Source organism: Galeopterus variegatus, unplaced genomic scaffold, assembly GCF_000696425.1.
Source record: "Galeopterus variegatus unplaced genomic scaffold, G_variegatus-3.0.2 Scaffold2024, whole genome shotgun sequence".
NCBI lineage: Eukaryota > Metazoa > Chordata > Mammalia > Dermoptera > Cynocephalidae > Galeopterus > Galeopterus variegatus.
Genome location: NW_007728135.1, coordinates 299,125 through 324,945, shown reverse-complemented (window position 1 = coordinate 324,945; position 25,821 = coordinate 299,125). Strand labels below are relative to the sequence as shown.

The window sequence follows — 25,821 nt, the reverse complement described above, 5'->3', positions numbered from 1 at the left end:
CAGGGAAGCGGAAGAAAGCACTAAAAAAAAAAAAAAAGAAAGAAAGAAAGAAAAAAAAAGCTTCAAGGGCAGTAAATTAACTGTTTTCAGAGTTCTGCACATTTTGAGATGATGTATTTCTTTCTTTGTTTCTTTGATTTGGGCTTTGTAAGTGACTGTTGATCTAGGTGAACTGCTGTTTTGTTTGGCCTGGACAGCCCAGGCCTCTGATTGTAATCCAGATGGAAAAGAGGGCTCCCGTAGAAGTATTAAAGTCCTTTTCTGCTGATTCACTTCTGAATCCCTTGGGCGGCTCCGGGCGGTAGTTAAGGGCTACCAGGATCAGCTCGCTGGCTCAGCACTTTCAGGAACTTCAACTTGCTCACCAATGAGGAAGTTGGATGCCACCAGGAGAACCGCCGGCACTGGGGCGGAGCTCATCGTGAAGCCCTGGGCTGGGATTACCCGACAGGCTGACTTTCCCTAGGACAAAAAGCCTTTTGTCAACGGGAATAAATACGGAAGTTTCAGAAGAGCAGCCTCCCCGGGGTGCGCGTGTGGTAAGGTGCTCAGCCTCGGAGGCTCCACAGTTGCCCTGGGCACCATCATCGCGCAAACCGGAAGGAGGGCATAGTGACCTCAAAGAGACCCAGTGTGTTTGCTGAGCGGCTGAGAGCCTGGCGCCCGAGTCCTGCGGCTCTCTGTCCTGTAAATTAAGAGCAGATGGAGTGGATAAACTGAGAGAGCAGGGGAAGGTAACACAAGGCAGAGCCTCTACCAGGGGCAGTGCTGAGACATGGAGGATGTTGGTAACACTCTGAATGGCAGTGATGTCTCCGAACCAGAAAAACCCGAAGTCGGATTTGAAATGGCTCAGTCCATCCTAAGTAAGTTCTCTATGAAATCCCTGTTTGGATTTACGAATAAACTGGAATCTGTGAAGCCTGAAAAGGAAGATGCTGTGCTGAAAGTATTCTGTAATTTGGAGGTGGATTCCACACCTCAGCAGGATGATCCCAGCAATGATTCCGATCAGCAGGAGGTAGAGGCTCAGGTTCCACATAATCTTGGAAATGATGGGAAGCCTGCGGGGGTGGAGACAGAATCAGAGGAAAGTCAGAGACAAGCAGAAGCAAGGACTTCTCTCTCTGGTCAAGAGGTTCTTCCTCTCACTACTGTGAGTGTGACCAGAGACAATGTCATTTGGGTTCGTGGGACCCTTGTGCACACCACCAGTGATTCGGACTCTGATGATGGTGGCCAGGAGCCAGAGGAGGGGAGCAATGCCAATGACCCAGAGTCCCCCAGGATTGTTGTATCTGAGCCATCTCAGGAGCCTGAAGAAAAACCGGGAGGTTCTAGGGAAAATATTGCTACTGGGGAAATGGACATTGCAGAGGTCTGTGCAGAAGATCCTCAAAGGACTCCACCTGAGATAAGTAGCAGACGGGAACCTGGTGATGGTGGCTTTCAGGCAGAGCACAGCCCCAGCCAGGGCCAAGCCAGAGAAGAAGGGTCCGGAGTCCTACCTGCAGTAACAGACCAGAATTTGAGTGTTGGTGTCGCCGAGAGTGCGTATCCTAAAAGAGAAGTCCCTGGAGAGAAGTCATTCCAGCTTCCAGCTTTTTTTAGTGGACTTCGTGTGCTGAAGAAGGGGACTATGGCTGAGGGAGGGGAGACTATCACTGAAATTAAACCAAAGGATGGGGACCTGGCTCTGCTCAAATTGACCCAGCCTGTTCAGAAGTCCCTTGGGCAGGCAGGGCCACAGACAGTGAAGAGTGGGGAGAAAGCAACTGGTCTGAAGGCCACTCCCACTCTCCTGGAGCAGCTCTCTCAGCTGCTCAATATTGACATGCCCAAAACCGACCTGAAGGCAGCGGACCCTGAATCGTCCAGGGGAGAAGAGATGGGCTGCATTGCTGACCAGGAGAGCCAGAGCGGCCCCAGAGAAGCCCGCGCCCAGGGCGGCGAGGTCAAGCCGAAGCCGCCCGAGACTGCCCTGGAGGCCTTCAAAGCCTTATTCGTCCGTCCCCCCAAAAAGGGGACCACAGCTGACACCTCTGAGCTAGAGGCCATCAAGCGCAAGATGAGACATGAGAAGGAGTCACTAAGAGCTGTGTTTGAACGGTCCAAGTCAAGGCCAGCTGGTGGTCCCTCAGATTCCAAAAGTGTATGTAGTATTGGTATTTGCATTTTTGTCGTAAAATGTGCTGCTGCTGTATTTCTTTTCAGGTTTCCTTTAGAAGTGAATCCTAGTTATCTATTGTTAGTGACTTTTAGGTGAAAAATAATTATAATGAAATTAAATCGTCCTTGTAAGGAGTATGGAATTTTACAGAAGTGCTTTTCATTCTTATATTTTTCTGGAATATTATAAGAGGGATATATATATATATATATACATATATATAAAAAGAGATGTGCAGGTAGGAAAAGGAAACTGTCACACTGAGTTTACACATTAATAGTGAATGTACATATAAAAACTAAGCGGCGTGTGGAAAAGATGCAATATGGAAGTATAGCCAGATTTACGGGGATTTCCCCACACTTAATTATACCTCTGGGAAACTATATTTTTCCTTTGAAAGTTTGCCATTTGGCAAAATGTTTGTGATGTGATTAAAATGTTCTACTTTGGTTACAAGGCTTCCTTATTGAGCACTGGATTTAGAATGAGACCTGGGTTTTAATTTTAACTCTTGTCATTTGCTGACTGGGTGACCTTGATAATCTCTGAGCTTCTATCCCATATGCAAAATGAGGAAAATAGTCCTTACCTTATATGGTTGTTGTGAGGATTAAATGAAGTTAGTGCATGAGAAGCATCTAATTAATGGAAGTCATTATTATTCAAAGAAAATTAACTCAGGTAATTTATAAAGACTAGCAAGAACCTGTCCAATAGATGTTAAAGGTTCTTGCTTAATATTAATTCGGTAGACTATTATCATTCCTTCTTATATATTTAATATCTTCAGTTAAAATGTTAAGAATTAAAGTCTTTGGAAAAATTATCTCAGATTACTATAGTTAAAAACTAAATGCAATATAGCATTCTCCTAGTTTAAAAAAGTCAGCTCCTATAAAGGTAAATATGAAGGGAATCTCATTCTTTTTTAATAGGAAAGAAAAAAATCGAAGTTAGCAGTGTGGAATACTAGGAAGTGTGTTTTGGCCTATTGCTAATGCTCATGGAAAATGCAGAATTAGTCCCTATCATTATAAATAACCCTGGTGTTGTTTGGGATACACTTATAAACAGTTCTGTAAATCTACCTGGATGTAGTACATTTGTGTCTGTATCTTAACTCAAAGTATACTTGTGCATTTTGAAATAATCATGTAATATCATATTAAGGGTGTACAGTATTTAGCCTCAATGTGTGTTTTGTTTTTGTGGGTTTTTTTACCCCACCTGATCACTTTACATTTTTGGAAAAAGATCATACTTTATAGTAAGATGTCTCAATTACAGTAAAAGAGAACAATGTGCAACTGTCCATTGGAACTAATTTTAGAATCAGAGTTAGCATGTTTATTTTCAGGAATTAATTGGCTCTGGCCACATTTTATTTAACTTATTCTCTGCCCACTTTTTCAACAGCCTGACCAGAGCCCCACTGAGCAGGATGATAGGACTCCTGGCAGACTCCAAGCTGTCTGGCCGCCTCCAAAGACAAAAGACACAGAAGAAAAAGTGGGACTGAAGTACACTGAAGCAGGTAATGTGAAAAGAAGCCAGGTACCCAGGAATGAATCTCTTCCTGCAGTGGCTTTTAGTTCTACTTCAGTAGACTCTCAGAATTTGGAGGGGTTTTTTTTTTTCTTTTCTTTTTTTTTCCATTATAAAGTGTAATGCTGGAGTCTTCTCTTTTTGGTTTTGCTGTTAAAGTGAACCTTTGCACATTTTTTGTTAACAAATCTCTTAGAGATGAAAGATGAACACAATGGAATGAATGAAAGGGGACATGTGTGTGTGAAGTAGGAGAACCTTTGGGGAACAAATGGAGAAGGTAAATTACCAATTCTTCAGGAAGCAGGTGGTTGGTCCTCATATAATGTTTGCGTGAGCTGGCAGTGTTGCTGGAAGAGGCAGAGTATGATTCTCCAGGGCTGTAATCCGATTTGCTGTTTGTCTTTGAGTAATGCTTTCGAGATAAAGGAACGTTGTGGAGAGTGAATGTACGGATACCATATCAGTTACTCGTTCACTTTCGTTAGACAAAGCTTTATTTAATGCATGGCCACTTTTAAGGAAATCTAACTCTCTGGAAAATTTCCCAAAACTTTATTTGAATCTATTTAAATGAAATAAGAATCTGTTTTTTACTTTTTAAATGAAAGGTTCACATGAAATAAAATAAAAAAACCAAAAAGCCCTGAATAATTAGAGGATTGATGTATCGTAATTGCATGTGTGTGTATGTATATGTATCTCTGATAAAACCTTTGCCTTCTTTCTGATACTTGGAGATTACCTATACATGGCACTCAGGTTTTCTGAAATGAACTGTGTATATTTGGTTTCCAATGTACATCTGGAAAAGCTGCTCTCTCCGCTTGCAGCACCTCAGAGCTGGCCTGGGGCTGGGGGATGGCATGTGTATTGCTGAGAGTGAGGTCCATGGCTTTTGTGGAAAAGAATGTGGCATGAGGCACTGTGGTTATTGTGAGTCAGCAAGCTGTCAATACTTGTGGCATCTCCTGGGACTTATACCACTCAGAGCCTTGGAGCAGCTCTGACAAATCCCTGTTTAGAATATTTTGGATCAGAGAAATAACCCATCCCTCAACTTAAAGAGCCACCTACTTTCTGGTTTGTTTCTAATTTGGGTTCCCTTTGTTATAAAGTGATAGAGCCCTTTTGTCATCCATACTGGTGAGTCAGAAATCTTTACTTCACCAGCTAGGAAGAGCTATAAATATCTCAGTATATTTTATTGGCCTATTGTAATTTGAGATTTAACGTTTCCATTCATAGCTAACAGGCTGCATTAGCCATGAATGGATTTTTCTTTAAAGTCACATGTCCAGACCAGTTATCCTAAGTGTCCTCTCTCGTAGTCTGGGCCATGGGTTTATAGCACATTTCAGACCTTGGTGGCATGCTACCATCATTTGCATGGAGTGATTGTGATAGCTTGGAAATTGGAAGCTGTACAGATAAAGACCAGGAAAGCTTTGCACTGTGTGGGTGTGGAAAAAGAAGTGTACCGGGAAACTGGAGGTGAAGTGAATGTGCTAAGCTTCTACTTACTGTAGAACTAGGAGCTGCGGGGAGGAAATTGACTTCCCCAACGTAAATGGCAGCTAAAGCTAGACATCCAGGAGGAGGAATCCCAAAATTTGGACCAGTGACTCAGGAATCACCTATCGCATTCAAGAAAATATTAAAGATCTTTGGCCTAGAGGAATAGAAGCAAGAAATTAAAATATAGAATTTCAGTTCTTTAGAATATTTAAAATTTAGGGCTGCAAGCATCTTAGAGATCAGTTAGTTCATCCTATTCATTTTATAGATGGCAGCCGGTGAGGTTACAACTTGCTGAAAGATACACATAATTAATAAATGAGTTGAAATTATATTTTGGAGAGAATGACAGCCCCATGTGAGGGAGGGATAAAGAGTGATGGATTTTAAGCCAATATATCAGTATTTAAAGAAATGCCTGTTTAAGTCACTCGTTCAGTTTCAGTGTCATCTATCTCTTACTAATTTATAGAGAAACTCTCTTTATATGCTGCATATGAACCCTTTGGGTAAGCACTGCAGGTGTTTTCTCCCACTCTGTGGTTGCCTGTTCACTCTCTAAATGGTGCTTTTGCTGAGTAGAAATTCTCAGTTTTACTCTAACGAATCTTGCCTTATGGTAGGGCGTTTTGAGCTTCCTTAAAGTAATCTTTGCCTAACCCCATCATGAAAATATTCTCCTAAATTATTTTCCAAAAGCGTTAGTGTTCTTTATTTGCTTTTGAGACCTACAATATACTGGGCATTGATTTTTACTTATGAGTCAATGTGGGGTCAAGTTTGTTTTTTCCATATCCAAATTACCCAGAATTTATGGAAAAACCCACCTTCCCCTGCTCAATCCATTTCACCATTCTCTAGCCTTGTCTAACCTTGTACCAGTTTCACACTGTCTTAATGACTATAACTCCTATAACCAGTCATGATAATCTATTAGAGTGTGTCCTTTTACCTTGGTTAGATTCGGTCCTTCATATTTCCACAAAAAAAACAAATTGCTACAACTATTCTATGCACAATCAAGCAGTATAGTGACATAAAAGCTTTCACCAAAAACTGTGAGAAACGATTTCAGCTTGCGTTTTCCAGAAGCTGTAATTGGCCTTATGTCATGGTGGGATCCCTTCACTTCTTTACCTCCTCTTTGATGTCTGCAGAATGTTTACTTCTCTACCTACTCTGTTGTAATCATTTCATGGGAAAGGGTAACTGGGTTTGATGAAACCGATTGCTCTTGTTTCTCAGTATGAAACGGTATGGAGTGGCTGCAACATTGTAAGGACATGCCCTTTCTTTCTTACAGGAACCATTTGTTTTTTTTTTTAATTCTAAAGGTTCTTGCACAAAAGCATCTTGGTGGAAACCCATATAAAGATGAAATGATATCATAGTCGTAGTTGAGGACTTAAATTTTAAAAAAAGTAAATGGAGAAGCATTGAACCTTTTAATATAAAAGATTATAGAAATGTTCCTAAAGAACCTGTTGATAAGATGGTGCAGTATAATAGGAAATATATGCATATACTTGGCAGGTATAATAAGGAAGATATATTTGGTCTTTGTGCCCAGTTCAGGCACAGACCTCTTAAAACCCTGTGAATTTTCTGTGTGATAGGAATAATAGGAGCATCTTTTGTCATTCATAATGAACCTATTTCAAGGATACTTGGGTTTATGCTAATGAGATGACTCTTGGTAGGGCCCCTAGAGAGCTTCAGGAAGGGGGTTGGTCACCAGAAAGTCCAAGGTTCGATTAGAGGGTTGGAACTTCCAGCACCACTCCCACCCCCTGACCTTCAGAGAGGGAAGAGGGGCTGGAGATTGTTTATTCACCAGTGTCCAGGGATTTAATTAATTAATCATGCCTACACAATGAAATCTCCATTAAAAACCCCTAAATGATGGGGTTTGGAGAACTTCTGAGTTGGCAAACATATCCACATTCTGGGAGGGTGGCAGACCCCAACTCCACAGGGACAGAAGCTCTGTGCTGGGGGGACCCTTTTGGATGTTGCCCTAGAAACTTCATCTGGCTGTTCATGTGTATCCTTTATAATAAATTATAATAATAAGTACAGCATTTTCTTGAGTTCTGTGAGTTCTTCTAGCAAATTATTGAACTTGAGGTGGGGGGGTTATCGTGGGAACACTCAAGTTTGTAGCCAAGTCATACAGAAGTGTGGGTAACCTAGTGACCTGGTGCTTGCAAGTGGTCTCTGAAGCAAAGGCAGTCTTTTGGTGGACTGAGCCCTTAAACTTGTGGAGTCACGTGGTACTGATAACACCAGGGTTGAGGGTTTGGATCTCCATACTGGCTATCCATCAAAAACAAAACAAAAACACCTGTGGAGTCTGATGCTAACGTGCTAACCCTAGGTTAGAATGAATTGAATTACAGGACACCTAGTTGGTGTCAGAGAATCAGAACTGGTGTTGGTATGGGAGAACTGGTTGGTGTCAGAAAAAATATCAGCTGGGTGACGTGACTATTTTCCTTTCTGTGTATCTCTTGTGGTCCTCGATTCCGTGCATGTGTGTGAGTATTTTGCATGGCTGTGACCATGCTGAGCCCAACACTTTATTGAGTTCCTTCTTATTCTGTGAGCATTTTACAGGTTTTTTTGTAGTCTTCATAATAACTATTTTTAGCAGCTACTTGCTGATAATTTTTATAAACTATTTTAGATCAGGTATTTTGGGGACATTTTGGCTGGGAAAATTGAATCTGGAGGCAAGTTACCAGCCTTAAGTATTCATAGTATCCATGTATTTGAACTGGAAGGAACCTTGGAGAACATCAGAAGGACCTTGTAGAACACTCTCCTTGTTCAGGTGAAGAAAAGGATGTCCAGAATGGTCATCTCACTTGCTAATTAGTAGAAGAATGAGGACTCGAGACTGGGTCTTCTGACTTCCAGTCTAGTGTTTATTATTTTCTTTCCATTTGCAATGTGTAGCCCTTTTCTCTCAGCTCAGTCCTGATTCACCTCAAAACTTTTTCCCAGATTGTTTCACTTATTCTGATTAAAGAGGGCACATCTGATTCTCAGGAAGGATAGTGGAAGGAAGAGATCTAAAAAATCCAAAGAAACATATCCCATAATCACTACACATAACTCAGGCAATGCTAAATTCATTGAGGAAAAAGTGAAAATCATCCTTCACATTGCCTCCTCTGATCCCTTTGCCTTCTTAGAGGGGTCCCTGTGGACAGTATTTTATGTAGCTTTTCAGACATATATGCATTTGTGTATACACACACAGAGTGACACATGAGACAAACTACTTCCACATAAATGGGGCCATACTGTGCAAAACTGGTCTAAGATTAGCTTCTTTTTACCATCTATTGGAGACCATTCCATGTCAGTACATACCGAACATGCTCATTCCACCTCATTCTTTTAATGGCTGCAGAGTACTCAGTAAATTAGTAAAGAGATTCTTAAACTCTTCCCCTTATTAATTGCTTAGAGTCTCTCACTGTTGCGAACAATGCTGTAATGAAATCCTGGTACATCTATTTTTGTGCACACCTGTAAGTATTTTGATATGACAGGAACAGAATTGTTGCAATAGAGTCTTGGCCCACTTTAACCACTGGTAAATACACAATTGGCCTTTAAAAATATTGCATCTCTCGGGCCGGCCCCATGGCGCACTCGGGTGAGTGTGGCGCTTGGGAGCGCAGTGGCGCTTGGGAGTGCAGCGGCGCTTGGGAGTGCAGCGGCGCTTGGGAGTGCAGCGGCGCTCCCGCCGTGGGTTCGGATCCCATATAGGAATGGCCGGTGAGCTCACTGGCTGAGCGCGGTGCAGGCAACACCAAGCCAAGGGTTGCGATCCCCTTACCGGTCACAAAAAAGACAAAAAAAAAAAAAAAAAAATATATATATATATATGTGTGTGTGTATGTATGTATATGTATGTATATGTGTGTGTATGTATGTATATGTATGTATATGTATATGTATATGTATATGTATATGTATATGTATATGTATATGTATATGTATATGTATATGTATATGTATATGTATATGTATATGTATATGTATATGTATATGTATATGTATATGTATATGTATATGTATATGTATATGTATATGTATATGTATATGTATATGTATATGTATATGTATATGTATATGTATATGTATATGTATATGTATATGTATATGTATATGTATATGTATATGTATATGTATATGTATATGTATATGTATATGTATATGTATATGTATATGTATATGTATATGTATATGTATATGTATATGTATATGTATATGTATATGTATATGTATATGTATATGTATATGTATGTATGTATATGTATGTATATGTATATGTATATGTATATGTATATGTATATGTATATGTATATGTATGTATATGTATATATATATATTGCATCTCTTAATACTAAACCAAAACAAGAATGCCCATTTCTCATACTTCACTGATATTCATTTAATTTATGCCAATTGAATAGCTTAAAATGGCATAGTATTGTTTTTAATTTGCATTTTTCTGATATAAGCAGAGTTGGACATATTTTAATTATTGACCATGTGGATTTCTTCTTTTGTGACTTGCCTTTTGGTGTTATTTGCCCTTTTGTTAACTGGGTTGATAGTCTTTTTTTCTTACTGATTTGAAGGAGCTTTTCATGTGTTAAGGAAATAATCCTATGATTATATATATTGTAATCTTAGTCTCCAGCTTTCTGTGTCTCTTACCACATGGCATCTTTTGTTATACAGAAGCCTTATGTTTTATGTAGTCAGATCTTTTCTGGATTTGTTGCTGTAATTTATGGTCTTGGGGAAGTCTTCCCCAACCTAAAGTTTAACAGTATGTGTACAGATGCTCCTTGACTTCTGATGAGTTTAAGTCCCAGTAAACCTATAGTAAGTCAAAATGCATTTAATAATACACCTAACCTACCAAATATCATAGCCTAGCCTACCTTTTTTAAAAAAGTAATTTATTTTTTAATTGACACATATTAATCATACATATTTACGGGGTACAGTTATATTTCAATACATGTATACAATGTGTGGTGGTCAAATCAGTGTAATTAGCATATTATTCATCATAATTTATCATTTTTTGTGATGAGAACATTTGAGCTTCTCTGTTCTAGCCATTTGAGAACATACGATAAATTGTTTGTTATAGATGCCTAGCACTATCGTAGACTATTAGAACTTGTTTTTCCTACCTAGCTGTGATTTTGTCTCTGTTAACCAACCTCTCTGTCCTTTCTCCCCCAACCCTTCCCAGCCCCTAGTAACCACAATTCTAATTCTGTAAGTTCAACTTATTTTTTTTTTAGCATTCACATATGAGTAAGAACATCCTAGCCTCCCTTAAATGTGCTCAGAACACTTATATTAGCCTACAGTTGGGCAAAATCATCTAGCACAAAGCCTATTTTATAATAAAGTGAATATCTCATAATTTATTGCATACTGTACGGAAAGTGAGAACAGAATGGTTGTATCAGTTGTTTACACTCGTGATCGCATAGCTGACTTGTGGCTCACTGCCCAGCACCATGAGAGAATATTGTACAGCATATCACTAGCCAGGGAAAATGATCAAATTTCAAAGTGCGATTCTACTGACTGGTATCACTTTCACACCATCGTTAAGGTCGAGAAATCATAAGTCAAACCATCCTAAGTTGGGGACTGTCTGTATTTTTACTGATACACACATATATGTTTAGGTTTTTATTCCATTCAGTATTTGTTTTTTGTGTGAGGTGTAGATAAAGATACGTTAAGGGGTGGTAGTGTGCTGTAATGATTGGGGAGCTTGAGCTGTGGAATCTGATGTCATGGAATCAAATTTTAGGCTTCAGCAGCTACTGGCTATGTGACTCTGGGCAAATTGATTTCTTTTGGGGGGCCTTAAGTTCCTTATTTTTTTTTTTTTTTAAAGGTGGTTTTTTAGTGTTCAGTGAAACAGTGCATTTAAAGAGCTTACCACAATGGCTGGCTCATTGGGAAACCAAAGTAATGTAAACTGCCATTATTACTTTTGTTTTCCCCAGATTGATAACCGCTTGCCCCAGCACCATTTAATAACTACTTCATTCTTGCTCTGCGGAGAATGGAGTACCTATTCTCTTGTATATCTCATTCCTTTTACGTGCTGATCTAGTTCTAGGCCCTCTATTATTTTTTTGTTGATATATATATATAGTCCTTGTGCCAATTCCACATTCTTGTGATTAATGTAGTTTTAAAGTTATTTAATTATCTAGTCATTCAAATAACCTTGATTTTTTTTTTTTTCCCCCTCTAAATTTTGTTTGGGTACTTATGCACATACTTTCTTGTATATGAACTTTAAAGTCAGTTTCTCAAGATCTATGAAATGATCCCACTGGAATTTTGATTAGAATTATATTAAATTTATAGATCAATATGAGGGAATCTTATACTGAGTCTTCCCATCCAGGAGTATAATTTGTCTCTCCAGCTATTCAGGATTTCTTTTATGCTCTTCAGTAAACTCATGCAGTTTTCTTCATATAGCTTTTGTACACTTGAATTTATTTCTGGATATTTGATTATAAATAGATTTTTCCTTCGTTATTTATTCTAATTGGTTTTGTTGTTATAACAAAGCTATTGATTCCTATGTTTCTACTAATTCTTGACTTTATACTTTTATTAGTTTTGCAGTTGAGAGCTTTGTATATTTTTAGGTAAACAAATCATAATTTGTGGGGTTTTTTTTTATTGTGGTAAAGCGTAGGTAACATAAAATTCGCCATCTTAACAATTTTAGTGTATCATTCAGTGGTGTAAATATATTCACATCATTGGCTCTTCTTTTTTCATGTTGCAAAACTAAAACTATACCTATGGAACAACAATGCCCCACTGTGTCCTTCTCCCAGACTCTGGCAATCACCATTCCACTTTCTGTCTATGCATTTGACTACTTTAAATACCTCATACAAGTAAATGGAATCATGTAGTATTTGTCTTTTTGTGACTGGCTTATTTCAGTTAGCATTATGTCCTCAAGGTTCATCCATGTTGTAGCGTGTGACAGGATTTACTTCCTTTTTAAGGAGGAATAACATTCCATTGAATGTAGATACCATATTTCCTTCCTCCATCCATTCATCTGTCGATGGACATTTAGATTGTTTCTACCTCTTGGCTATTGTGAATAATGGTGCTCTGAATGTGGGTGTATAAATATTTCTGCAGGATCCTGCTTTCAGTTTTTTTGGATATATACCCAGAAGTGGAATTGCTGGATCATATGTTAATTTCATTTTTTTTGAGCTACTCCCAAACTGTTTTCCACAGCAGCTGCCTCATTTTACATTCCCACCAACAGTGCACAATGGTTCCAATTTTTCCACTTCTTTGCCAGTGCTTTTGTTTGTTTTTGTTTGTTTGTTTTTGTAGTAGCCATCCTGATGGGTATGAAGTGGTATTTCATTGTGGCTTTGATTTGCATTCCCTAATGATAAGTGATGCTGACCACCTTTCCATGTGCTATTAGTCATGTGTATGTCTTTAGAGAAATGTCTGTTCAAGTCCTTTGCCTATTTTTAAATGGTTATTTAACACTACAAAATAAAACACAAATTGTTAACTATTTTTTCCCAGTCCTTTTCTACTGGCTTGGACCTCCAAAACAAAGCTGAAAAAGTAGTGAATAATAGAGATCCTTCTGTTATTCCTGATTTTTAAAGGCTTCCTTCTAATATTTTCCAGTTAAGCATTATGTTGGAAATTTTTGGTCAACAATCTTTATCATAAGCCTAGGTTTTTAAGTGTTTTTATCACAAAGTGGTTTGAATTTAATGCAGTATAGGGATATGTTTATTGAAATGACTGTGTGATTCATATGATTTTCTTCAATCTGATTAGTGATTTACATTTTAGATTTATTAATATGGAACCATCTCTACATTTTTGAGATGACTCTGATTTGTTCATAAGGAAATATTGAATTTGGTTTACTGATTTTCTGGTCATTTTAAATAAGAAAAAGTGTTAGCCAAAGTAAGCAACCTTGTGAATTCAAGATAAGAGAAATTAAAGGAAACAATGGAGACATTTTTTGTGTATTTTAAGTAGCAAAATATATAGTGATTCTATAGTTGAGCACTAGATTTGTTAAAATAGAAACAACCACCAAATGGTTTTCAGATCTGTCCTCTGTGCTCTTCTGATGTTATTTTTTTTTCTTAATGTTAGGACTCCTTTACTATTCCACCGCTTGAAATAAGTAGAAGTGAACTCTGATAAAAAGCTGCTATTGTGTGTTGAGCTACATGGCGTGGCTAGGATGACTCCTAGGGGATTTCCCTTGACTTTGTTAGAACACATATTCTATCTCGTGGTGTAATCTTAGAAGTTTCAGGTAAAAATGGCAATGACATCAAGGTCACCTGATGCTCCTAGATCAGATCTAACTCGTATTTAGTAACACGTATCACATTATTAGTGTCTAATTCATCAGTGATATTATTCCGCTATTACAAATAATAATATATTCATTCCTTTAGCAAGTATTTACTGAGCATCAGATGCTTGAGATATAAAGATGAATAGGACAAGATCCTTGCCCTCAGAAGCTTGTGGTTTTTTGTTTTTGTTTTTTTGGTTTTTTGGCCAGTGGGGGAGCTGGGTAGATAACAAAGAGTAGGGTGAGGGAGAGATGAAATGTACACAAGTAAGTGCAAGAAAACATTCTGGCTGCTCTTACAGAAGAATGTATAGCATATAGTGGTACACAATGGAGAGTGTCATAATTCTACCTAGAGTAATTAGGACAGACCTCCTGAGCCAACTTGGAAGACAATAGTCCGGGTAAACCACGGAGGTACAGCAGGCATGCAGAGGAAAGACAGGAGTGTTTGCTTGTAGTTTATTATGATTGATATGCAAGAGACAAAGGGAATAATATGCAGGGATGTCATGCCTATAGACCTGGATGACATCAGGTCTTGTAGGAGAGAGAGATTACACGGCAAGCCATACTGAGGACCTTGGGCTAAAGACAGGGGAAGCCATTGAATGTTGTTAGGCAGGGGGGAATAATAGAACCAAATATGGGGTTTGTAAGGGTGTTGAGGATGAACGTGAGTCTGAGAGGTAGGTGAGTGGCTGCCGTGGGAAGTAGGAAGACCAGTTTGAAGCTCCTTGTCCAGAGGATAGGTGATACAGGAAATTAAGTGACTTCTGTTTTCTTGTGAACAGTTACATTCAAAATCTTTGTTATTTATGATACTGAGCAATAATGGGATCAGAGATGATAAAAATCAGTAGATACTCTTGTTTTCATTTTAGGTGATGGTTCATACCTCTTTTCTTGACTAAACCAATTACCAGGACTATTAGAAGAATAAAATAAGATCATTTGAATTTAAACTTATTTCTTTGTCCAGCCTGGGATGAATGTGTGACTTAATAGTGATATATGGTAGTCTTTATTTTGTTTATAAATTATCCAATTCTAATATATAAAGCCAGCTCTAGGTTGATGTTCCTGAGATGAATTCACATACAACCAGTTGTCTAAAACCAATTTACCTAAAAATTAATCTTCTCAATAACATATTCTATTTTTAATGTCAAGTAATTATCGTATTTGCAACACATAGACAAAACAACCCACTGCCATTCCACCAGAGTCTCTGTGGTGAGCCATGTGCTTTGTGAGGGCATCAGCTGCCCCGTCCTAGCCAACAAAGTCAATATCTCATATTGACTTGGTAGATAAAGGAGCAGAGATAAATAATCTTTCAAATTCTACCCACCTTTCCTTCAGTTCCAGTTTTACTTCCTTTATAAAGCCTCTGACTGTTGTATCCTCCCATGACCATTTCTGAGTTTCTTGGCCATCAGATCCTGCCTATGATAGTGCTTTTATTGTTGAATTTTTATTTAAATCTTATATTGTTTAACATTTTGGGTGTTTGTTTTTATCCTCTAATTCAGTCTTTCTCAATCTTCAGTGGGGGTTAAAAAAATCTGGGGAGCCTGTTGTAATTCAGGTATCTGAAGTGAGGTCCATGAATCTGCCTTTTTAAAAAGATGCCCAGGGGCCGGCCCGTGGCTCACTCGGTAGAGTGTGGTGCTGATAACACCAAGGCCCCGGGTTCGGATCCCACATAGGGATGGCCGGTACGCTCATTGGCTGAGCGTGGTGCTGACAACACCAAGTCAAGGGTTAAGATCCCCTTACCGGTCATCTTTAAAAAAAAAAAAAAAAGATGCCCAGGCATTTTGGTTATACTAGAGTGCCAGAGGAGCATTCTTCAAACTGAGGGATACAGAAGGACCTTCCAAGGGGAACAGTGGAGGCATGGATGATGTTGAGCACATCACTTTCCCAGATCCTCAGCTTCCATTAGTACTCTCTCTTTTTTTTTTTTTTTTTTTTTTTTGCAGCTAGCCTATAAGGGGGTCTGAACCTTTGAATTTGGTGTTATCAGCACCACACACTACTGAATGAGCTAAACGATCAGCTGACCCATTAATACTCTTAACTTAAATGGACCTTTCACCCAGTTTCCAAAGGAAAGACATAAGTGCCACCCAGTCCAAATCTTGCTATGATACCTTGCTCAGGTAAAAAAGCAAAAACAAACAAAAAAACCCCCTCAGGTTAAGGAAAATTCCGAATAATGATGTCTAGGATGCCTACTTTACTAAAATTTCAAAAAAAAAAAAAAAAAAAAAAAAAAAAAAAAAAAACCCAACCCTTTTTTTTATGGCTAATGATTATCAAATTTTAATGTTTTATTTTTCATAGGTTAGATACTAATAAAAATTATAACCAAAGTTTGGAAGTGACCCTAAAAACTAAAATTCTTGTGATAACAGGAATTTTTTTTTAATTGTTGTGTCTTCTCCTCCACCCCCCCCTCCCCCCCGCCCCAGGTTGTTTGTGTATTTCTTTCTTTATTTTTTGCTCCCACAAATAAGTGAGAACATGTGATATTTCTCTTTCTGTGCCTGATTTGTTTCACTTAATATGATTCTAGGTCCATCCATGTTGTTGCAAATGGCAGTATTTCATTCTTTTTTATAGCAGAGTGGTATTCCATTGTGTAGATATATCACATTTTCCGTATCCACTCATCTGATGATGGACATTTGGGCTGGTTCCAACTCTTAGCTATTGCAAAAAGTGCTGCGATGAACATTGGGGAACAGGTATACCTTCGACTTGATGATTTCCATTCCTCTGGGTATATTCCCAGCAGTGGGATAGCTGGGTCATATGGCAGAATAACTTCGTATAGCATACATTATACGAAGTTATACGACCTCTGGGTATATTCCCAGCAGTGGGATAGCTGGGTCATACAGTAGATCTACCTGCAATTGTTTGAGGAACCTCCATACTATTTTCCATAGAGGCTGCACCATTTTGCAGTCCCACCAACAATGTATGAGAGTTCCTTTTTCTCCACAATTGTTTTTTTGTATTTATATCCCATGGAAATGAGAGGGTGATTAGTAAAAGACACTCAAGCATAAAACTGTATATTACTTTTGAATAAATTCTGTGAAAAAATAAAATTGAAATGTTTTAAGGGGTAAAAAGGAACCATGTAAGATTTCTGAATGTTAAAACAGGATTTGTTCACACCTTTTTTTAAGCATGTGATGCTGGGTGGCAGATCAGTGTTACTAGATTTCATTAGTTACATTTAAGAGAGTGATGTAATGTTTTAAGATGTCGGTATTCATAAATCCCTCAGAATTTGTCCTTTGCAACTATTCTAACTTACAAGGAAAAGTTTTAGATGTCAATTTTTATTTTTATTTTTTATTTTTTTTAATTTTTTGTCTTTTTTCGTGACCGGCAACGGATCGCAACCCTCAGTGTCGCGCCTGTACCGGACCGGGACTGGCAACGGGATCGCAACCCTTGGTGTTGCCCCTGCTCCTCGCTCAGCCAGTGAGCGGCCAGTCTGTATGTGGGATCCAAACCCTCGGCGGGAGCGCCGCCGTGCTTCCCAAGCGGCGCACTGTAGCAGTGCGCCACCGGGCCGGCCCTAGATGTCAATTTAAATATGCGTGAAGAGTATGTTGTTTTTTAGAAAAATTGTAGTGAGCAAGGGTTTGAAGAGCAATGTTCTAGTTGGCACTTTGAAAAATACTGCATCCAAATCACCTGTGAACATGTTAAAACTGTAGATTACCAGGTCTCATCCAGGAATGATAATATGCATGATTATTGCTGACATTTATTGAGTTAGTGCTGTGTGCCAAAGCAAGTGAAAGTGGCCGACTCCTTTCTACACAAGTGTCAGCACTGTATCTTCCCTGAGGGCATGGCAAATTTCTTTTCACTGTGGCTGGCTGCCTGGTTTTCCATGGTTATAACGGGAGCCTAAGGTGACAAAGGCAATTTCTTCAAGTTTGAGCCTGCTCAGAGAACTCCCTCTGCTCCCTCCCACACCTACATCTGTGGCCTCAGCCCCAGCCTGTTCAGGCTCTCAGACAAGATTCTGTATTCTCTCCTCCACCCCCTTACACCTTCTTTCCCCTCCTCACCCAAACTCAGGTCAGCTTTAGGGTGTTTGCAGGGATGAAGTTGTGCAGTAGAGCGGCAACGTAGGTATCTCTACCAGGGACAAAGAGGTTCTAACCTGTTGAGATGTATGTACTTGGAGAACCTTCTAGCTTCTGTGTCTGGGGTATAAGCTGATCTTCCAGAACTCTGGGACTGGCCTCTGGGAGGTCAGCAAAAAAGGAGTGTGGTTTCTGTGTTATTTAATTTTTAATAAGAATCAGAAATTTAAAAAGTTAGTTACTGAAGAGTTTAAGGTCATTTAGAAAATCAGATGTGAATCCCTGATAAAGATGTATCAGACAGAGGAACAGAAGGAAATACAGCAAAATGCTAATGTGGTTATCTTAGAGGAGCAGATTTCCCTTTGTTCTCCCTATTCTATACAGTATGTTCATATTGCTTTTATAATTTAAGTCTTTTCTAAGTTAAGTTGTCCTTTCTGAGAGAAGGGAGACTAGCCACTCATAATTGGCACAAATGGATACTCTGCCACTTGTACTATGAAAGAGTATTTCTATGTCTCATTGACAACACTGATGAATCTTGTGTTTTACATCTGCCAGGGCCTCCGAAGTGAACTAAAACCTGTACACAGATTAAATAATCAAATTTTAATCTTATGATGCTATAAGGTAGGTAACTATCCATATTTTACTGATGAGGAGCTTAGAGAGTTTTATAATTTTCATGGGCTACAAAAACTAGTAAAGAGAGGAGTCACTATTTGAACCCTGGTAGTTAGCTCCAGAACCACTATTTTGCACCATTAAATTGACAGACATGTCAGCTCACATTGGGAGCCATGCTAATTCCTTTCAGAGTAAGTGTAGGACTATTTCTAAGAACTTGAATGGGGATTCACTTTAGAATAAATGTTAAAAAAAAAAAAAAGTATTGAATATGTAGTGATAATGAATAAAACTATATAACATTGTATTCTTATATGAAATTATGTGTGGAGGAAGTGTTTTATGTAACAGGTACTCAACAAATAATTTTATTTGAAATGGATCCACTTAAGAAGTATTGCTTGAGCACCTCCTATATGCCGGGCTCTGTTCTAGGCATTTGAATTACATTAATGGTTCAAAGCAGAAAAAAGTTCCTGCTATCAAGGAGTCAAAGAAACACAGTAAATAAATTGTATAGTATATTAGAGGGGGATAACTGCTATGGAAAAGGAAAGCAGGATACAGGGGATTGGGATTGGGATGGCAAGGCTGGTTGCAGTTTTAAATAAGGTGGTAAGGCTAGGCTTTGTTGAGAAGGTGACATTTGAACAAAGAAATAGGAAAACAGAAAGAGATAAGGGACGGGAGGAACAGCTAGTGCTCTGAGTACAGAGTGGGTGTGGTGTGGTCTACATAACTGGAGCAGTTAAACTGTTAGTGAGGAGAGGAGGTTCCAGAAGTAACATAGAACCAGAAGCTCTTTATATGGAGTCTAGGAACCCCCATGGGGTCTGTGGATAGAATTCAAGGGTCTGTTAATTTGGATGGGAAACAATTTCATTTTTCTTTTTAATAACATCTAACTGAAATTCAGCATTTCCTTCCATCATAAATGTAGGCAACAAACGTTGGTTATTTAAAAGAACCTGTGACCTTATCAGCAATAGAAGCCACAGATAATATCACATATTATGGTTGTTGCAGATATCTTAAAATATATGTTCATCACTTCAAAATTGTTAGTTATTGGAACTGCCACTAGATCTTGTTATTTAATGTGTTAATAAAGGAGTACATATGTTACATACCACAATTAAAAATATTTTGATAACGGGACTGGTCTCTTCTAATCTATTGCATTTTGTTTTATAAACTTAAAAACAGTATTTTGAGAAGGGGTCCATAGATTTTGCCAACTATCAAAAGGGTCCATGGCACAAAAAGATTATGAAACCTTCAGTGTAGAATACTGTAGGCCAATGTAGGACATTGTTTGATGCTGGCTTTTGTGCTGAGTGAAATGGGGAGCTGTTAGAGAATTTTGAGCAGAAGTGTGATCACACTCAAGGCATGATCTTCTTTGAGTTTGGAAAAGCCCCCTCTGGCTGTTATGTTGAACTAGAGATTGGGGGTGTGGTGTGCAGGGGAGCGGCGGGAGGAGAGTAGGTGAGTCCAGGGTCCCAGTTAAGCAGTTATTAGAGATAATTAGGGTATTCCAGGCAAGAGATCCTATTTGCACAGGAGATGGTGGCTTGCACTATGGTTAATGGAGGCAGTAAAAAATAATCAGATTCTGAATTTATTTTGTAGGTAGAGACATCAGGATTTCCTGATAGATGAATGTGAGGGAGAAGAGTCAGGGATAATGCCAGTTTTTTGACATGAGCAGTGAAGGGATGCAATTGCCATGGACTGGAGAAGAAGACTGTGGGTGGAGCTTGTGCGTAGGGGGAAGATTGGGCATTGTTTCTGATATGTTAAGCGTGAGATGTCGATTTGACACTCACGAGGAAATGTGAGCAGACATTTGGATATGAGAGTGTGGAGTTGGGGAAGAAGGCTTCTGAGCTGTGGATAGATGTATGTTGGGGAGTCATTTCCACATAACAAGTTGATGTTTAAAACTGAAACTGAGTGAGATGGTGGGTGTGGATTGGGAAAGGGAACCATGGCTGACCCTGGGGACTTCCAACGGGAAGAGATTGAGATGAAGAGGAGGAATCGGGAAAGTGAACCAGGAAGGAGCCTCCAGTGAGGTGGCAGGAGCACTAGGAGATTGTGGAGTCCTGAACGCCAAGTGAAGAGAGTGTATCAAGCGGGAGGGAGGACACCAAGATAGAGGAGGTGACATCAGGACTGGTAATTAGCCATTGCATTTAGAAGCATGGAGGATGCTGGTGATCTCCGTATTGGAGGAGATTGGTGGAAGTGTCAGGATAAAAATCTAACGTGGAGCGGGTTTAAGAGAATGACAGTTGGAGACAGTTTTGCTGCAGAAGAACGAGAAAATTGGGTGGTAGTTGGTGGGGCAAGTGTGATCAAAAGGAAAATTTCATTTTGCTCTAATTATGATGGGAAAAATAGCATTTTTATAGGCCAGAGAAAAGGTTCTAGTAGAGAGGGAAAATTTGATGGAGGAGGGAGGAGGACCTGTTGTGAACAGCCATCTGTAGTAATAGGTCCAGGGGCAGTGACTGCGGGTATCTTTGCTTGTAGGTGGATGATGTGGTGGCGTGAGGATGTGGAAGTTATTCTGGCTGCTTCAGTTTCATCAGTGAGGTAGGAAGTAAAGTTAAGAATGAAGGTGAAATAGTAATAATAGTAAAACAGCAGCTAGCAAAACATAATATTATATGCTTGTGTTCCAGGCACTGCTCTAAGCACTGTGCAAATATTAACTCTAATCTTCACAACAACCTTGTGAGGTAGGAGTCATCACTGTCCCCATTTACAGATAAGGAAATCCCAGGTCCCACCGCTTGCAGGCTGCAGATCCAGGATTTGAAGTAGGCCTTCTGGGTCCGAGTCTGCTCCTTCAGTCCTGATGACGTATTGCCTAAGATCTGTGAATCTAACTACAGTAGCAATGATTTGTCCATCTGGTGACATCAACTCTCAACACTTGATTGGAACCAGAGCTATACTTGTAAACCTGGAATATTTCCTATAAATTACCTTAATTATGCAAATAGCACTAGTTCATTGTAGAAAAATTAGAAAATTCATATACAAAAAGAGAAGTAAAAATCATTGATCAAATATTTTAATAACTAGTATTACAGTGTTGGACAATATTTAATAAATTCAGTGTTCTTGAACTTAATTATTTTGGGCATTATGGTCACATTGTAATGAATACTTATATCTAAATCTTTGAATATATTCTAGATTTTCTTTGGGGGTGGAGAGTTTTCAAAGGAAGAGTTGTTAAAACCATATTTACATGTTCAGTCATTGATACCCATTGCCGAATTGACCTCCCAAAAGGTAAAACCCATTTTTCTTTCTTAACCAGTGACTTTCAGTGTCCTACAAAATGGAGTATTGTGGTATCTACCTCTATGGATTACAGATAGTAAGTCAGGAAAAATGCTTAGTACAATGCTGGTTCGTAAGACACTGTCAATAAGTGTTAATACTAGCAGCAGCAATTACTGCTTTTGAGATTGATAATAACACTTCATGATTATATATATTTTTTTAAAGACGACGTTGGGTTTTATGATTTAAAAATGGTTTCCAAATGGACAAAAATGGTATCTTACTGCTTTATTAATATTTCTTTGATTACCAGCAAGGTTGAACATTTATTCATGTTTTTTTTCTTTTTGGCAGCTGGCTGGTGTGGGGATCCAAACCCTTGACTTTGTTGTTGTAACACCACGCTCTAACCAATGGAGCTAACCAGCCAGCCTATTCATATGCTTAGAGGACATGGAAACGATGACTGTGACTTTCTATTTCTGTGACATCTGTTGCCACAGTAACTAAGGCAGTGAGTTGTTGTGAGAGCCAAAGCGGAAGGAGCAGCTTGAGGCTGTGTAATCTGATGGTGGATGCGTCAGGGTGCTTATTCAGCTGTGGCTTCTCTATTAGGGACAGCTGTAGATGGGGCTCCAGGAGTCATCTTCATGAAATGAAGCAGATGATGACAACTGGAAGAAAGGGAAGAGTACATATTGCTAAAGATGTAATGGGTGTAGTAACGGCCAAGTGGAAAAAGCCTGTGGACAGGTGGGGGTGAATTGGTGCTGACTAGTGGTATTGCAGGAAACCACTAATTGGGGCAGATGCTCTGGAGAGGACCAGGCCTGAGTCAGATGTGTCCTTGGAACGCAGGTCCTCTCTGAGGAAGTCCATGTCCTCAGGTGCATCAGCAGGAGACCCTCTCCACAGCACTGGCTCCTTCTGATGGTAGAAAGCTTAGATTTGTGTATCATGATGTTTTCTTGTCCTCTTCAATATTTATTAAGCTGGGATAGTGTGCTGTGGACATTAAGACTGTAGATTCTGGGGCTAGGCTTCCTGGGTTTAATCCTGGCTCTAGTTCTTATTACCTGTGTGAGCTTGGGCAAGTATTTAACCTCTCTGTGCCTCAGTTTCTTTTGGAGGTGTTAATAATAATGCCTCCCACATAAAATTTTCAAGAGGATTAAATGAGTTAATAGTTTATTTCATCTTATATGTGATGAACATTTTCCACATCTGAAGTTAGGATGTATTTCACAATTGGTATTTTACAATTGTAATTGTCAACATTTTTTTTCTTTGTGGTACATAAGTATTCACTTCATGCATCTTAGAGTCAATGGAGACTTGTGTTTGGGGAAGTATGGCATTTGTAAAGCATTAATACTTGGTTTGGCAATATAAAACACTACCCAAGGGTGAGTTATCATTTGTTTGGTTTTATGATCACAACCAGATCCTAATGACCTCACCAAACTGATTAGGATATATTTATTGCAAGCCCCTTATTCTTGTATTGTTAGAGCTCTTAAAAGCAAAACAGAAATCCGGTAAGGAGTCAGAATATAGATCCATAAAGAGTCCAGTGATCTTTTGGTCTTTTGGGGCTTCAGGGATATATTATGTGACTTTCAAGGTTAACTTTTCTTGTTACATTCATTTCCTGAACCCCCAGATCATGGGTCTCTGGTCTCTTCTTGAATGACCAAGTGGATAACCCGTTCCAAATCCTGGCCTCTCCTCACTTATAATGGTATTTTTCATTTCAGTCATCTGTGTCCACATCCTGGACCTTACATTTACATAAGAGGGCTTTATTTTTGAAATAGAACATTCCAGTTTCTGTCTACCACCTTCTGTCATTCCAGCTTTTCTCTCTCAGTTCTCCAAAAACACAGATCCCTTCTCTTGACTCCACACATCTTTCTCTGTGTCTTTCAGCCCTTCGTGTCTTCACTTCCTTCTCTGAGTATTGTGACTCTGTTATGTCATTCTCGGTGATGTCCTTGATTTCTTGACCCTGTTGCTTTCTGGCAAATCCCAGCCTTGGAGAGATCCAAACATTTGTCTCTTCATACCTTTATCTGAATGGCAGAAGCTACTAGAGGAAAATTGTATACCTGTCAAGGTTCTGCCACTGTGAATCTATGGTCTGTAGTCACCAGTGCACCCTCCAACTCTAATACCCATGTGTGTCCCTAGTCTGCATGCTTCACTCAGCAGCTACCATTTCAAATATTTTTCATCCCCCTCAAAACATCTAGTTCTCCTTCACTCTGAACATTTGACCTCATTTGAAAGCTATAAAAAAGCTTCAAAGTATGGTAGAAAATGTTAGACTGGTGGTCAGGAGACCTGCACCCTGCTGAACAGCCATGTGATTTTTTTTTTTTTCCTTGAGTGACCATGAAATGTGTTTCTGCCCGCATATGGGTCTTAGTTTCTTCATATGTCTGAAGGTACTTTGAAAAGTTTGTGGAAAAGTAGAATTAAAAGATAACTTGAATCTTTCTGTGAACTTTTTGGAGCACCCTCATATTTTGAGGGAGGGGGACTGGGATAAGTGACCTCTGAGATTCTATCTTTAAGATTCTGTGAGTTTATGGGTTTAAGTTTCTATACTCTTTCAAACTAGATTTAATTTGCAGACAGAGATTACTTCTGACAATTTCATTTCTTAGGTAAACAGGAAAATTCTCACTTGTCCCAGAAACCGGGAAGTCATATTATCTTTTTGTGATAGCAAATTTATCCTTTTAAAAATTTTTATTATTTTTGAACTAGTGAAAATGTCTTTTAATGCTTTGGCCTATCATATCAATAGAGAGGAGGAGCTATTTGAAGAAACTTAAGAAATGTCTTATTTCGGTAATAGAGTTAGTCAAGACTTTGCCTTGAACCTCAGACAGGGGTTCCCAGGGAAGAAGGACGTTTCCTGACCAGTTTCTACTCTGTGAGTGGGTGGGACATGTCGGCCAGCAGCATCTCGAGCTTTGCTTCCAAAAGGAACATGTCCATGAAATGAGTCAATATCCTGCAGAGGCTGTCCAGATGGTGCATTTTTAAAATGATAATTTGCCAGGTTAAATTGAGATTTGCCAGTGAAGTAGAATTGCCTAAGGTTTTGCCTTTTTTTGTTTTAATTTTTTCCTATCTGCAGTCCCTTCTATATGCTTACAGCATTTGAGCATTATTTCCAGATGCTAAAAATTCAGGGGAACTGCAATAGGGCAAGGAAGAACCAGTTCTTTTGTATTAGCACTTGGCTCAATGCATAGCTCGCTTTTGTGGCCTCATCGTTTTGGAGAGGAGAGGCTGGAGTTAGCAGCAAACGGAGGGGCATATTTTTTACAGTTGAGATATATGAGGGTACTTCAAAAAATTCTATTTTTCCATGAACTTTTTGAAGTACCTTCATATGTGTCACTTTCTAGCCTCCTCAGACATGATTGTTTGAGGATAACTAACAAACACAGTGGTCCTCAACCTTGGCTGCATATCAGAATCACCTGGAGAGCTTTTTAAAAAAAAAAATCCCAGTGCCCAACATGTATCTCATACCAAATAAATCTATCTCTGGGGCTGGAATCCAGGCATAAGTAGTCTTTAAAGCTCTCCAGGTGATTCTAACGTGTAGCCAGCGTTAAACCACTGGAATAAAGGCTTGGGCGGGAGGATTAAATAGGTTGGCTGATAGAGAAGTTTGGCTTTTCCAAGTGAGCTGCTTGTATCTTCACTGATCTTTATGTTAGTAACACTGTAGCAACATCACAGGTGGTCAGCTGCGCATGACTGATTTTCAGAAGTATGTTATTACATTACAACCTTTGAGTGGCAACTGTATTTTGCCTGTGAATCAGTGTATGTTTCTCTTCATATGCTCTCCTCTAGGGTGTTTCTAAACCTGGACAAGAAGGGAGAGTGGGTATATTTATGTGTGTATTGTTTTCATTTCATTCGGTGTCTTATTGTTTCTTCTCTTCACTTTGAAAACTGGATGATTTCTTACTGAATCGGTTATAAGGAAGTCAATTATCTGGAAAATAAGATTACTTAGGGGAAAAACAAAATTAAAACAACTACCATAAGTA

At 39.0% G+C, this 25,821-nt stretch overlaps 1 protein-coding gene across 1 annotated transcript in view; it reads left to right on the top strand.

The window, feature by feature from the left end:
* The first annotated feature begins 627 nt into the window (after nucleotides 1–627).
* The window catches only part of FMN1 (formin 1), a 283,899-nt gene continuing 258,705 nt past the window's right edge, over nucleotides 628–25,821 (top strand). Inside the window, exons 1-2 of the mRNA XM_008580115.1 lie at nucleotides 628–2,152; nucleotides 3,590–3,707. Coding sequence (XP_008578337.1) covers nucleotides 776–2,152; nucleotides 3,590–3,707 — 1,495 coding nt within the window. The 5' untranslated portion in view covers nucleotides 628–775. The remainder of the gene's footprint in view (nucleotides 2,153–3,589; nucleotides 3,708–25,821) is intronic.